At 47.0% G+C, this 15,864-nt stretch overlaps 1 protein-coding gene and 1 long non-coding RNA gene across 2 annotated transcripts in view; both read left to right on the forward strand.

The window, feature by feature from the left end:
* LOC128409316 (uncharacterized) overlaps positions 1-15,864 on the forward strand; it is a 43,515-nt gene that overhangs the window by 9,713 nt on the left and 17,938 nt on the right. The gene's annotated exons all lie outside the window — the stretch shown is intronic.
* LOC128409207 (zinc finger protein 345-like) lies at positions 19-9,792 on the forward strand. The gene is made up of 4 exons (XM_053379473.1): positions 19-601; positions 4,229-5,205; positions 6,361-6,481; positions 7,607-9,792. The coding sequence occupies exons 2-4, from the start codon at positions 4,447-4,449 to the stop codon at positions 9,154-9,156; spliced, it is 2,430 nt and encodes an 809-aa protein (XP_053235448.1). The 5' UTR covers positions 19-601; positions 4,229-4,446; the 3' UTR covers positions 9,157-9,792.

Genomic DNA, 15,864 nt, shown 5'->3' on the forward strand with positions numbered 1-15,864 from the left:
TCTATTGATCTTAAAGGGGCCGTTCACACGAGCTGTCGCTCCGCTCTAGCACAATGGGTGATGGAGGGAGCGGTGCAATGAGCATAGCTGCCAACTTTTCCCTTTCCTTGCGAGGAACCCTATTCGGAATAAGGGAATTCCCCTTGGAAAAAGGGAAACGTTGACAGCTATGGCAAGGAGGGTGTAAGGACTGGGTGATCCTGTCCCTGATCTCGGCTTTGTTGGGTGCACAGGAACGGGCAGGATTAATTTTTGCTAGGGATCAAGAAATTCATGAGAAAGAAAATGTGTAGAGTAACCATTTAAGTGCAAAAAACCCCCAAAATCTCAGCAACGGCGGTGATGAAACACGGCATCTGAGCACGTGCAGAAAGCCGTGCAATCCAGCGAGGCGACAAAGAAGGCGACCCGGTGCTGAAAGCAGCTGAGATTTACTCCGAGTAAACATGGATGGACAGGACTGGGCTACGTGAGGAATATTGCCAATTGCAGCCTTTTCAAGTTCAAAGCCCCCTGGAAGTATTTTTGTTTTTAAGGGGACTTATATCTGCAAAGGCATAAACATAGGATTGCCCTGTGAGAAAGATATCCGCAGCAGAAGGTAAGCAACAGCAATTATAACAACACTGAATTGATGTAGATGTGAGAGAATATTTTTAGGTATATGTTTTTAAATGTTAATCACTTTGAGACTTTAAAATTTTATTGTTTATTATTAAAATGTATTAGTCACTTGCTAACAAAAGGTATCCAAGCGACTAGCATTTATAAACATATACATGAATACAGTATTCTTCTTCTTCTTATTTATTATTATTATTACTGTATTATTATTATTACCTGTCCTTGGCCAGCAGGTCCCAGAGTGGGTTATAGCAATTTAAAATTCAGAATTTAATCATTTTTATTAATTTTCCAATGAAAAACACCCAATTAACATATCCAATCATAATCCAATTAAAATAAAACACACACACACACACACACACACACACATATATATATATATATATATACACATATATATACACACACACACAACTGGGATTATAATTTGGTCTTTTTTAAAAAATTCAGAATTTAAATGAGCCAAAACAAATTCCAGACTTCCAGGAACAAGGTGGGCTCTTGAGGATAGGGCATATGACATGCTTACCGTATGAGCCAAGCCAAAGGGTTGAACAGATCAATCAGAGCTTCTTAGCAAGGCCAAAAATGAATGCAAATAGGAATATATGCAGCTGTGTGCAACAGCGAGGAAAAGGCCTTTCCTGTTGGGAAGCGGCTGCATTAGCAGAAAGGCAAGAAGGCTGTGAGTTGAGCAAGGCTCCTGTTAGAAGGTGAACTGAAATAGGTATCTGCCACGGCAAGGAAAGTGAGTGGACTACAAATTCTAGCTTGTTGCAATATCTTGCAGTATTCTCAGTTTTTAACCGTGTTGATCCCATTGCCAGGAGGGGCAGGCGAGAGAGGCGGGCAGTCAGGTTGGGTGGGGGTAGAGGTGTCTCAATTATTAGTACGATTTTGATGTTAAAAATAGATGCAGGGGCTCCCTGACGCCAGCTGTCAAATTCTCTCTTCAGAGTGCTCTAGACCACCTGTTTATGGAGCATCCACCCTGCTCAGTTTTGCAGGGAGCTTATTATTAGTAATAATAACATTTGGGCATTCGTTCTGATCTGCTTGCAGGGAGGGTAGCTGGTTCAAAGCAAGTGTCGTGCCATACTTTCCTGTGTGTTTTCCCCATCCCTCACAGCAGAAAAGTCTGGTCTTTTGGAGAAGGGTTTTTTGTTGTGCCGGACCTCCCAGTAAGTTTTGCACAACTGGAATAATAATAATAATAATAATAATAATAATAATAATAATAATATATTTTATTTATACCCTGCCCTTCCCGGTTCAGAAACTGGGCTCAGGGCGGCTAACAACCAATTTAAAACACTTAATTGATGCTACAAAAAACAGCATAAAATACGGTATAAAACGTGAATAACAATAATATCAAAAATCGATTTAGGGGGAAAATTCGTCCTATAAACATTAGATGATCACCAGGGCTAGCTGGCTAAATTAGTCCTATTTGGGCCAGCGAGGAGGCCAGAGGAGAATTAGCTGTGGGATCCCAGAGCGGGTAATCTTCATAAAAAGGGGAGGGGGAGGGAAGGAAGGGAAATAAAAGATCAGTCTAAATTCAGATTGAAAGCCAGGTGGAATAGCTCTGTCTTACAGGCCCTGCGGAAGAAAGTTAAATCCTGCAGGGCCCTGGTCTCATGAGACAGAGCATTCCAGCAGGTCGGAGCCATCACTGAGAAGGCCCTGGCACTGGTGGAGGATAATCTGACTTCCTTACGGCCCGGGAATTGGCTGATATGTGATTGAAATCATCCCGCAAATACAGTAAGCCCACAACTTACACAGGAATTACGTTCCGGGGATTGCGCCTAAAGCCCAAATCGTGTATAGTCAAAACACCTTGGGTTCAATGGCGGATGGAAGTGACAAAACTCGTTTTTACCAGACACCAGTCCCCTTTTAAAAGTTGTTGAGGGGTTTTTGGAGGATTTTACCCCATAAACTGCCGAAGGGGCCGGATTAGGCCCCCGAAACGGACTTTGGACATGTCTGTGGTAGGGCCTTTGGCCAATAAGGGAATCAAAGGTGTGCTAAAGGTGGGAAAGGAGATTGCAGAGGAGCTGAACGGATTATTTGCATCTGTCTTCAGAGCAGAAGACTCGCGAGTAACATAAAAGTAATAAGGTGAAACAGGAGAGATGTGAGCCGGGAAGGGTGACGGAAGGGCCCGGCCAGGCGGCGACTCACCTCGCAGGCGGTGCGCCATCCCTTTGGCCCAGGCGAGGCAGCGGCTGCTCAGCGACCTCCTCGCCCGTCTCCTCGTGAGGGAAACGCAGCGTCGGGGCGCCTCCAGCGGAGCAAGGCCGCTGGCCTTCGCCTTCCCCTCCGCCTTCCTCCTTTGCGCTGCGCCGCTTGTGCCTCCAGTGCCTCCCACTCTCGGCGGGCCCTCCCTGGCGTCGGGCTCCGAGGGCGAAGGCGCCCCTCCTCGGCCCCACTCCACCACGCCCATCTGCAGCACGGGCCCCGCCGCCGCGCTCCCACCAGCCGCTCTGGCCGCTTCGACTGCCTCCTCCTCGGGCTCGAAGCCCGGGTTGTCCCAGCTCCAGGCCTGCCTTGAGCAAGACGAGAGCAGCGGCAACGGCAAGCAAGACGAAGGAGAAGGAGAAGAAGCGCCGAGACGACTTCGCCGCTGCTGCCCGGCGGGTCCCGCAGCCGCCCCAGCTTGAGATGCTCCAGGCCACCGGGAGGGCAAAGTCCCACCATGGCCCCCCGACCCTGGACGATGGCCGCCGCCGCCTCAGAAATTTTCTCTCAGGCCGGCCGAGTAACGGTGCGGGAAGGGAGCGCCTTCACTTTCTCCACCGCCCGCCTTCCAGCCCCCCATCCCCACCCACAGCACGCCGCCTCATGACGAGCCACATGACGAGCTACACGGGCCACATGACGAGGTCTGGCGGGCCGGATTCGGCCCGCGGGCCTTGTGTTTGACACCTGTGGTCTAGAGTGCCCAGATTTAGAAATTCTGCTGCCCCCTGCTTAATAAATAAGGGTTGGTGGAGGAGCAATATTTGGAAGGCCAGAAGTTCCCCTCACGACAAGCGAAGGATGTCAGCTGGACTCTAAATAAGAAATGATGTGGCACAGTGAGGAAATGAAGGTGATTGTATGTTCGGAACAGGAGCAGGAAACCTGATTTTAAGAAATTGTATTAAATTAATTTAAATTGGTTTGATTTGTGAAAATTTGGAAAGTTAATAAACATAATTTGGGGGAAAAGAAGTTCCTCACACCTGCCATAATAAATAGACAATTTTTTGTTAAATAGGCCTTCGGTTGTTGAATAAGCAGCTTTTAGAAACTGCATGTATAGAGCCTTTTTTCTTTCATGTGTTCCCCCTAATTCCATTCTGAGGGCCTTCTTGGTAGTGGCACCCGCCCTGTGGAATGCCCTCCCACCAGATGGCAAGGAAATAAACAACTATCTTGACTTTTAGAAGACATCTGAAGGCAGCCCTGTTTAGGGAAGTTTTTAAATTTTGATCTTTTATTATGTTTTTAATATACTGTTGAAAGCCACCCAGAGTGGCTGGGGAGGCCCAGCCAGATGGGCGGGCCATAAGTAATAAATTATTCTTATTCTTATTATTTTCCTTAGGTAGCTTCCATTCAACCACAAGCCCATTCAACGCAGCAGCTTCAGCTTGCTGAGAGGACTCGACAAGCTCTGCATAACCGCCTTGTTGCAAAACATTGCGGATGGATTGGAAACCAAAGACTAGTTTCGCCTGCTATGCACGCCATGAAGAAAATGGGAAGCAGAGGGTGAAAGGGCAGAGATGGCTTTAGAGGAAGTGGGGACCAGCCCAAGACAAAATGGCTGCCAAGCAGCAAACACCCTTGGGTTCCTCTTCCCAGACTCCTGTAGAGCGAAAGATGGTGCCAAGAAGGAAAATGGAGACTCGAGGCTCAAAGGACTTCAACTCCAAGGAGAGTTTGGAGGAAACGAGCCTTTCTCAGGTCAACGGGGGTGAATTTCGAAACCAAGGGCAGGTCAAAGAGGAGCCGGACGAGGGGTTGGCGCAGCACTGGGAAGCCCAGTGGCAAGAGTTCCTGAAGACGGTGGAGTCGCCTCACTTGCAGTGGGGGAACCCACAGTTGGAGGAAGGGCCCAGCATGGCCATGGGCACCCAAGCACATGTGGCTTCCTCAGAGGGCTCGTCCAGACGAGAAACTCTGATCCCGCCAAGCCTTGACGGGCAGAAGACCTGTGGCTTCTTGGAAGCCGCCGCCATGGCAGATGCTGCACAGGTGAAGGAAGAGAACTTGGACAATATCCCAGACAGCGGGGATGTGCCCCGGCAGTACTTTAGGCAACTGTGCTGCCGGGAAGGGGACAGGCCGCGCATGGTTTGCGCCCGACTGTCCTTCCTTTGCCGTCAGTGGCTGAAGCCGGAAAGGCATTCGAAGGAGCAGATCCTGGACTTGGTGGTCCTGGAGCAGCTCCTGAACATCCTGCCCCCGGAGATGGAGAGCTGGGTCAGGGATCGCGGTGCAAAGACCTGCGCCCAGGCGGTGGCCCTGGCCGAGGACTTCCTGCTGGGGCAGGAAGAGGATGGAAGGTTACAGGAACGAGTGAGTATGTTCGTTAACGTGGTTACCTCAAGGATCTTCTCACCCCTTATATACTCAGTCACAGACCCTCCAAGTGCATAGCTGTCAACGTTTCCCTTTTTTTAAGGGAAATTCCCTTATTTCGATTAGGATTCCTCACAAGAAAAGGGAAAAGTTGACAGCTATGTGGACCAAGTGTCCCTATTTCCCAGGGACAGTCCCGGTTTTACAGAAGCCGTCTCGGAATATCCCACTATTCTTTAGGATGTCTCTATATTCATTGGAGAGATGTTGGAGTTATGCAATCCCTGAGCCCAGGAGATAAGGAATTATACAACCTTTAGAAGACATTTGAAGGCAGCCCTGTATAGGGAAGTTTTTTTATGTTGTATTTTTCATTACATTTTTATTTTTTATTTTATATAATTTTTGTTAGATTTTCTGTTTCACAATTTTAAATACTCATTTAAACGTCCTTACAATAGCAACGACTTCCCTTGTTTTTCCATGGTTCATTTTGCATACCATAAATCCCTGCATATTTTACATAAACAAAGCCATTCAGTATTCCATTTTGACATCCATCAAAACTTATTTACACTGTTGAATTTATCTTAATGCTGCCAGCGTTTTCAGGTGTATGCAATTTCCCCCCATATATTCAATAAACATTTTCCAATCTTCTTTAAACATATGTTCTTCTTGTTCTCTTATTCTATATGTTAAGTCTGCAAGCTGCACGCATTCCATCAGCTTAAGTTGCCATTCTTCTTTAGTTGGGACCCCGCTCATTTTCCATTTTTGGGTTAACAAAACACGGGCCACAGTAGTGGAATGAATAAACAAACAAATAAACAAAACATTACATTTTTATATATGTTGGAAGCCGCCCAGAGTGGCTGGGGCAACCCACTCAGATGGGGGGGCTATTATTATTATTATTATTATTATTATTATTATTATTATTAGCCCCTTGTCCTGATCCTTGTATCCAGCAGTGATCCAGAAACAGGGTCATAGGCTTCAGGCGAACCAGAGCTTTATGGCTGAGTGGAGATTTGAACCCTGGTCTCCCACATCTTGGTCCAACACTCTAACCACTGCACTACACTGCACTGCCTCTCATTGCATGTAAATTTGCTTGGTATATAAGGCAGCATCTTCTCTCTGTTACAGTACAGAGGGCTAGTCAGGAAGGGCGAATCCATGAATTCCCCCCAAGAAGAGCTGTCTCCATCGGACGTGGGCCTCCCGGGGGAGAGCAAGCAGGAGTGCGACAAGGCCAACGAGATAGTCGGTGAGTATTGTTGTTACGTGAGAGTGGAGGAAGTGGGTATCGGATCGCTTTTAGATTGTTTGCTGGTATAACTCTCAAACCACCACGAATAAGGCTTGGTGCTGTAGAATTATTAATAGTCAGAATAATAGTTAATAATTACAGTTGGCTTCACAAGGGCCGGGATGGATCACTTTGGTTCTTGCAAAGATGGATCGGGTCACGGCCTGTTCATTCCAGCATCTTATTAACTACGGCAACCTACCAGTCAGCAAGCGCTCCTTAAGGAGAGATTGTCTCTTGATAATGAGCTCCCATTCAGCTGTCACATGTATTGTGCACAAAGGATCTACAGTCGTATCCTAGAAGTCAAACAGAGTCCATGTCTGCTTTATATACAGTGGTACCTTGGGTTAAGTACTTAATTGGTTCCAGAGGTCCGTACTTAACCTGAAACTGTTCTTAACCTGAAGCACCACTTTAGGTAATGGGGCCTCCTGCTGCCGCCGCGCCGCCAGAGCACGATTTCTGTTCTCATCCTGAAGCAAAGTTCTTAACCCGAGGTACTACTTCTGGGTTAGCGGAGTCTGTAACCTGAAGCGTCTGTAACCCGAGGTACCACTGTACATTATTTACACAATGGGCCCCACGTGATTGGCTAATTCCGGGATTCTCCTGTAGGCCAATCAGGTTGCGGATTCACTTCCACCTGGAGCTGGATTAGGTGGCTCCTGTGGACCAATCAGACTGCTGCATTCTGAATCCTATTGTTCTAGGACCAATCAGACTGCTGCCTTTTGGATCCTATTCAACTCAGTACATAGCAAGGATCACAGAAGGGTCCCTGAGGATCATCTAGTCCAACCCCCTGCAATGCAGGAATCACAGATTGAACCTGCAACCTTGGCATTATCAGCACTGCTCTCTATCCAACTGAGCTATCCAAGATGCTGGACTCAATGGGCCTTTGACCTGATCCCACAAAGCTCTTCTTAAAATATATTTTAAGACTACATAAGCTGTTTTGTTTTCTTTTTGTTAAGTATTGCCCTTCCTGAGCCTGGAGGATATGGGTGAGCTGTCTCTAAATTAAATTAGACTTTTTAAGAACCTTTCCTGTTGTGCGGTTCTTTTTCTTACTTGCAGGAAACGATTGTTCCTCTGCCACAGCAACGCTACATGAAAACGAAGAGGAAAACGGTGTCCTTGGATTTTTCAATCGAGTGGAACCTTCTAGGCCGGCAGCTGGGAAAGGAGAAGCTAGCCTTACCCAGTGCAGGGATCATCACAGTACATTTGAGAGTCTGTCCAGGCCTGAGAGCTGGAAAGGAGACCGCCAAGGGAGTGAAGCAGACCTCCGCAAGAGCTTCAATGAAACCATGGCCTGGCAGGAGACTCCAGCAGGTGAGAGACAAAAGACTTGCAAAATTTGTGGGAAAAAGTTCAGCTGGAGGACTGATCTCATCAAGCACAAGAGGACTCACACGGGAGAAAAACCTTACAAATGTTTGGATTGTGGGAAGTGTTTCAGCCAGATATCGGACCTTAACATCCACAAGAGGATCCATACGGGAGAAAAACCCTTTAAGTGCTCTCACTGTGGGAAAAGTTTCAGCAGGAGCACAAACCTTACTGTTCATGAGAGGATGCACACAGGAGAGAAGCCCTATAAGTGCTCCTACTGCGAGAAAACCTTCTGCGCCGGCTCGCAGCTTATTAGTCATCAGAGAATCCACACAGGAGACAAGCCCTATAAGTGTTTTGAGTGTGGGAGAACCTTTAGTTGGAGTGCCACTTTTCGAAGACACCAGAGAATTCACACGGGTGAGAAACCATATAAGTGCTTGGAATGCGGCAAAAGTTTCAGTTTCAAGTCTGTCCTTATTGCTCACGAGAGAACCCACACGGGAGACAAGCCCCATAAGTGCTCCGAATGTGGGAAAAGCTTTAGTCAGAGGGCTCACCTTAGTAGTCACCAGAGAATCCACACTGGAGAGAAACCATTTCAGTGTTCACAGTGTGGAAAAAGTTTCGGTCTGAGGTCAGTTCTGATTGCCCATGAAAATACCCACGTTTTAGAGAAGCCGCACAAGTGTTCAGACTGCGGGAAAAGTTTCAGCAACAAATCGCAGCTCACGAATCACCAGAGGCTGCACACGGGAGATAAACCTTACAAATGTTTTGTCTGTGGGAAAACATTCAATTTGAGTTCCCTCCTTACTGGACATTTGAGAACCCACACCGGAGAAAAACCGTATAAATGTTCACACTGCGAGAAGTGCTTTGGTGGCAGATCAACTCTTGTGGCGCATGAGAGGACCCACACGGGAGAGAAGCCGCACAGATGCCCGGATTGTGGGAAAACCTTCAGCCAGAAGACTAATCTCAACAGTCATCAGAGAATCCACACTGGAGAGAAGCCTCATAAATGCCTTGACTGCGGGAAGGGCTTCAGTCAGAAATCACACCTCCTTAATCACCAGAGGGACCACATGGGAGAGAAACCATTCAAATGTGCTTGCTGCGGTAAATGCTTTGGCGCCAGGTCCACCCTCGTGGCGCATGAGAGGACCCACACGGGAGAGAAGCCACATGAATGCAAAGACTGCGGTAGGAGCTTCAGTCGGAAAGCGCACCTTGCCAGACATGAGCGAACCCACGATGCTGGCAAAGCATTCTTGGTGCTCAGTCAGTAGGAAGGTTTCTGGGTGGCCAGAGACCATCAGTGAAAGCAAACCCACCCTTGTAAATAAACTATATAATTTTTGCTGCAGGAACAAAGACAAACTTTGTTAACGGCCTCATCCCATCCACATGTAATTTTGGAATAAATCCCAGAGAGATTGGGGGGGGGGGTATTTCCGAGTGACATGCCTAGATTTTACTGCATGCATGATGTCATCATTTCTTGTTTAGGGATTGTTTTGTGCTTTTGGCGGGGGAGGAAGGAGCCGTAACTCAGCAGTAGAGCACTGAGCGTAGTGGTCAGTCCCTGATGTCTCCATTTTAAAGAAAGGATCTGGTAAGCAGGAACCAACTCTGTACAAGAGGGGCCTACAACAAGCATTGCAGTGCGGAAAATGCTCTGCCAAAAGCCAAGCCTCTCCATTCCGTTCCGCCTCTCCAGTTTCCAGGATTTCACTGCTACCAGTCAGCATTCTGTGGCAACTGAGCATGCTCAGTCCTTACTGGGATTTCATTCCACCGCCTCAGTTTCCAGCTTTCCCTCCACCCCACATCCCACAACAGTCTCGACAACATTCCGTGGCCACTGAGCATGCTCAGTCTTTATTGGGATGTTTTGGACGGCTTCCCAACACCCCTTAATATTTTGGTTGGGTTTTTTAAAAAAAACACTACCGTATTTTTCTGTGTGTAAGATGATGTTTTTTTTTCCTTAAAAAAAAAAGGTAGTGGGTGGGTGAGCTTTTGGTGGCGGCAACCCCCCCCAAAAAACCCCCTCAAGAAATATTGATTTATTAATTTTGGGTTTTTAAAAAAAGGGGCCGTCTTATACATGGGGGCATCTTTTACAGTGATCCCTCCCCTAAAAATAAATATATAAAATAAAATAAATGTTGTGGGGTACTCTCATTTTGACTCAAGAAAATCACCATTTTATAAGTTCAGATGGGGGAAATAATTACAGTAAATGGATAAAAGTACAAAGATTCACAAAATGTTTAGGAGAACCAGGCAGAGGGCCTTCTCGATAGTGGCTCCCGCCCTTTGGAACACCCTCCCATCAGATGTCAAAGAAATAAACAACTATATGACATTTAGAAGACATCTGAAGGCAGCCCTGTTTAGGAAAGTTTTTAATGACTGATCTTTTATTGTATTTTTAACCTTCTGTTGGAAGCCGCCCAGAGTGGCTGGGGAAGCCAGCCAGATGGGTGGGGTAGAAATAATAAATTATTATTATTATTATTATTATTATTATTATTATTATTATTGGGGTATGTGTACCCCTGCATACCCCCCACTGGTCTTATACATAGAAAAATAAGGTATTTTGTACTTCTGTAACCCTTGGCGATTACCCAAGTTTGCTGATGGCTCTTCTCTTTGGTGCAAGGCTTTACCTTGAATAAAGAGAGAATGACAAAAGACAATGATAAAGAAAATAGGCCCTTCAGGGCTCTCTCTCTTTCTACGTGTGTGTGTGTGTGTGTGTGTGTGTGTGTGTGTGTCTTCTGAAACCTCTCACTGATTGACACAACAATAGTGCATTAGTGGCAGATTTATAGCGGATCGTCCACACGTCATTCCACTTCATTAGTTGTTCTGTGCTGCTTCCCCAGCGTTACAGCATTAATGCCATCTCTTCGGCTGTATCACAATGTTAACGGAATAAAAGGGAATAAACCAGACTGTTTGTGGTATAAAAAGCAACGGGATTCCATCAGGAAGTGACAGGTCGTGCTGCAATTGGAAATGAGTTTCTGCAACAGTTTATAGTCAAAATGGGGGGAAATGGGCAGTTTTCAGCTATTGCGGTGGAAAGGATCTGCTAATACCTTGGTTCTCAAACTTAATCTGTTCCAGGAGTCCATTCGACTCCTGAAACCGTTCAGAAACCATGGCATAGCTTCTGATTGGCTGCAGGAGCTTCCTGCACTCAAGCGGAAGCCGTGTCGGACGTTTGGCTTCCGAAAAGCATTCGCAAACCGGAACACTTAATTTCAGGTTTGCGGTGTTCGGGAGCCAATTTGTTCGGCCACTAAGCCGTTCGAGAACCAAGGTAAGGCTGTATTACTAACAGCTTGCCAGTGTTTCACCGGGGGGGCCTACGTTTACAATGGAACATGACACAGAACCCACAAGTTGAATAAAAAGTTGTCCTGTCAACCAATTATTATTATTCTGTGGGCATCTGCCCTTATTTAAGTGCATGTAACCCATTAATAAGGGACGCGGGTGGCGCTGTGGGTAAAAGCCTCAGCGCCTAGGGCTTGCCGATCGAAAGGTCGGCGGTTCGAATCCCCGCGGCGGGGTGCGCTCCCGTTGCTTGGTCCCAGCGCCTGCCAACCTAGCAGTTCGAAAGCACCTCCGGGTGCAAGTAGATAAATAGGGACCGCTTACCAGCGGGAAGGTAAACGGCGTTTCCGTATGCATCTCTGGCTCGCCAGAGCAGCAATGTCACGCTGGCCACGTGACCCGGAAGTGTCTCCGGACAGCGCTGGCCCCTGGCCTCTTGAGTGAGATGGGCGCACAACCCCAGAGTCTGTCAAGACTGGCCCGTACGGGCAGGGGTACCTTTACCTTTAACCCATTAATGCTGGTGGTGCTGTGGGTTAAACCACAGAGCCTAAGACTTGCCGATCAGAAGGTCGGCGGTTCGAATCCCCGCGACGGGGTGAGCTCCCGTTGTTCGGTCCAGGCTCCTGCCAACCTAGCAGTTCAAAAGCACGTCAAAGTGCAAGTAGATAAATAGGTACCGCTCTGGCGGGAAGGTAAATGGCATTTCCATGCGCTGCTCTGGTTTGGCTTAGTCATGCTGGCCACATGACCCGGAAGCTGTACACCGGCTCCCTTGGCCAATAAAGCGAGATGAGCGCTGCAACCCCAGAGTTGGCCACGACTGGACCTAATAGTCAGGGGTCCCTTTATCTTTAACTTTATCCCATTAAAATGAAATGGATTTAATGTTTTGACATCGCAACGTTGGTGTCTGTTTATAATGGAACGTAACTTGGCTGCATTTGAGTCGCATGAGCAAAGGACAAATGGGTCCCTGCCCCATTTTTAAGACTCTGGATGTATGTTTGGGGGGATGCAATAAAGAGAAGAGGCTCCATAAGTAGGGGAACCAGTGTGATTTTTATTTCCCGGCAGGGCTCTTCACGGCTATATGGAAGTCACACATTCATTCAACTAAAGCGCTTTTTTTCTCCAGCACGGAAATTAAATTGCAGGAAAGGCTTTGCTTCAAGGTCGAGAAACCTGAGGAATGCAGCTCTCTGGACCTCTCCCCCAGGCCACATTTCCTCGCTGGCTCTGCTCCGCATAGTCCTTGATAATTTCGCCTGACTGGAACGAGTCCTTGAACTCTGAGCGTGCCTCTTGCTTGCATGGAGAGGAGATAGAAGCATGTATGTGAGAGCATGTGCAGAAACTAGCCTAACATTAAAACCCAGCGAGAGCCTGGCTGCAGGATCAGGCCAATAGTCTAGTCCAGCTTCCTTCCCACTTCCCAGTGGCTAATCAGATGCCTCAGTGGGAAGCAAGCACCCCCATCGTTCAGCCCAGACCTGAGGTCCAGCTCCAAGAGCCTTCTGGCAGTTCCCTCACTGCGAGAAGTAAGGTTACAAGGGACGAAGAAGAAGAGTTTGCATTTGATATCCCGCCTTTCACTCCCTTTTAAGGAGTCCCAAAGCGGCTAACAATCTCCTTTCCCTTCCTCCCCCACAACAAAGACTCTGTGAGGTGAGTGGGGCTGAGAGACTTCAGAGAAGTGTGACTGGCCCAAGGTCACCCAGCAGCTGCATGTGGAGGAGCGGAGACGCGAACCCGGTTCCCCAGGTTACGAGACTACCGCTCTTAACCACTACACCACACTGGCTCCAGGCCACACTGGGACCAGGCAGAGGGCCTTCTCGGTAGTGGCGCCTGCCTCGTGGAATGCCATCCCATCAGATGTCAAGGAAATAAAAGGCAGCCCTGTTTAGGGAAGTTTTTAATGGTTGATGTTTTATTGTATTTTTAATATTTTGTGGGGAGCTGCCCAGAGTGGCTGGGGAAACCCAGCCAGATGGGTGGGGTATAAATAAATAGTTGTTGTTGTTTAGTCGTTTAGTTGTGTCCGACTCTTCGTGACCCCCTGGACCAGAGCACGCCAGGCACTCCTGTCTTCCACTGCCTCCTGCGGTTTGGTCAGACTCATGCTGGTAGCTTCGAGAACACTATCCAACCATCTCGTCCTCTGTCGTCCCCTTCTCCTTGTGCCCTCCATCTTTCCCAACATCAGGGTCTTTTCCAGGGAGTCTTCTCTTCTCATTAAGTGGCCAAAGTCTTGGAGCCTCAGCTTCAGGATCTGTCCTTCCAGTGAGCACTCAGGGCTGATTTCCTTCAGAATGGAGAGGTTTGATCTTCTTGCAGTCCATGGGACTCTCAAGAGTCTCCTCCAGCACCATAATTCAAAAGCATATTATTATTAGTATTATTAGTATTACTATTAGGGCCCAGCAAAGGCAAAACCTGCATTCTTGGCTCCATCTGCTTTTGACTTTGGCCCAAGCTCACACTGTCACCTGGCCCCCAGAAGGTTGTTTACAAGAGAATGAGGCGCTTGGGCCGAAAAAGGTTCCTTACCTCTGCATTACTGTATGCTCCAGTGGGACATTGTTGAGAGCATTGCAGAGAATTGTAGAGTTGGAAGGGACCCCTAGAGCCATCTAGTCCTTCACGGCCTAGGACCCTTGTACCTACAGGACTGCCTCTCATGGTATGCCCCATGGAGGACCTTAAGGTCCATAAATAGCAACACCCTAGAGGTCTTGGGCCCTAAGGAAGTTAGATTAGCCTCAACCAGAGCCAGGGCCTTTTCAACACTGGCTCCGGCCTGGTGGAACGCTCTGCCTCATGAGACCAGGGCCCTGCGGGATCTGATTTCTTTCGGCAGGGCCTGTAAGACAGAGTTGTTCCGCCTGGCCTTTGGCTTGGAGTCAGTTTGATTCCCTCCCCCTCTTTCTTTTTCCTTTCTCCTCCTGTGAAGAGGCTGCATCCTAATGTTTTAATGTTGTATTTTAATCTTGTTTTTAAAATTGTATTTTAATCAACTTGTTTTTATTATTGGATGTTAGCCGCCCTGAGCCCGGTCTTGGCTGGGGAGGGCGGGGTATAAATAAAAATTATTATTATTATTATTATTATTATTATTATTATTAGTCCAACCCCCTGCAATGCAGGATTCTCAACTAGAGCATCCGTTTTCCCGCAGATGTGAAATGTGGATGGGGGCACTAGCATTGCAGGAAGGGGTGTTCGCATGTAGAGCCATCTTTTTGGGGTGGCGGGAGAAAGGGGGCCTACTAACACAGCATGTGCCTTTTTGGGGTGGAATCAGGACTTGGTTTTACAACACACACACACCTCAACCTCTGGGAGTGGGGGGACCTTTTTACGCAAATACACAATTTACTGGTTCCGGAGGGAACTGCCAGGTTGGTGGGCTGGGGCAGAGTTTTTTTGGGGAGGGAAGCTGCTCACAGATTTGGAGTGGTTCCTGTCTGCCCCTTATGGGCCTACCTTACCCCACTTGGCCAAATCTCATAGGGACAGCTTTTTATTATTATTGAGACAACAAGAAAAGAAAAAAGAGAAAACACAAATACCAAATTACACACAAGAACAGCAATAAATACTGAATTTTCTTAACAAACAATAAGACATAAATTGGTCTTAACACTAAAGACCCAACCTCCGGCTATTCCATATTTCGATTTTATATAACTTATTGCCAGTACACACTTTTATCATTATTAAACTTTTTCTTAATATATCTTTGTTATGTTCTGAAGTTCTCACCCTGGGGGATACTGTAGATAGTTTTCACTCAGGTCCACATATGCAAATAAGGAATTGAAAGTGATGTTCAGTGATTGGATAGTTACAGAAAGTTGTACTGTTGCATTGTAGTGGAGCTCTATATAAGCAGGCTGGCTGAACCCTTCAGTTCAGTTCTGTTCTGTGCCTGTGAATAAACAAGAGCTGTTTGAAGAATCGCTGTGTCATTTGATATGTACACCCACAACTTAACAATCTTAATTGTTATATCTGCCTTGCAACTATTACTGAAGTTCCATGAATGCTGCAACCGAGTTTAAACTACTATATTTGTATTTCAAATATACTTTGAAAACCTCCCATTTTGAAACAAATCCCTGTTTCGATTTATTCTTTATTTTTTCTGATAGACCATCTAATTCTGCATATTTTGTCAGCTTTTGGATCCAATCTTGTATAGAGGGAATTTCATTACTCTTCCATTTTCTCATTGGAACGGCTTTGCGGTGGCCCCATTGAAATGGGAAAGAACGGGATGGGGTGTGGGGCTGGAGACACGATTGGGGTGAGGGGCATAGCTTTTTTTAAGGGAAATTCCCTTATTCCGAATAGGATTCCTCGCAAGAAAAGAGAAAAGTTGACAGCTATGGCAAGGGGTGCAGGCCAGGTTGGGTGCGGGAGGGTGGAGCACACTTTTGCAGTATTTCAGGTTATTAAAGTACAAGACTGCTAATGTCAAAACACAAAACAAAAGCATCCGTGACAGATGGCCCTCCAACCTCTGCTTAAAAACTTCCAAGGAAAAAGAGTCCATCACCTCCCAAAGGAATCCATTCCACTGTCGGACAGCTCTTACTGTCAGAAAGTTTCCCCCTATGTCGGAATCTCCCTTCTTG

This window comes from Podarcis raffonei, chromosome 2 (assembly GCF_027172205.1).
Source record: "Podarcis raffonei isolate rPodRaf1 chromosome 2, rPodRaf1.pri, whole genome shotgun sequence".
In the NCBI taxonomy this organism is placed as follows: domain Eukaryota; kingdom Metazoa; phylum Chordata; class Lepidosauria; order Squamata; family Lacertidae; genus Podarcis; species Podarcis raffonei.

What these genes read in the sequence shown, in the direction of transcription:
- LOC128409207 (XM_053379473.1), top strand. Translation starts at nt 4,447, where the DNA reads ATGGCTGCCAAGCAGCAAACACCCTTGGGTTCCTCTTCCCAGACTCCT. An exon ending in ATGGAAGGTTACAGGAACGA is followed by an intron (nt 5,206 to 6,360) that starts GTGAGTATGTTC and finishes TCTCTGTTACAG; the next exon opens with TACAGAGGGCTAGTCAGGAA. An exon ending in CAAGGCCAACGAGATAGTCG is followed by an intron (nt 6,482 to 7,606) that starts GTGAGTATTGTT and finishes TCTTACTTGCAG; the next exon opens with GAAACGATTGTTCCTCTGCC.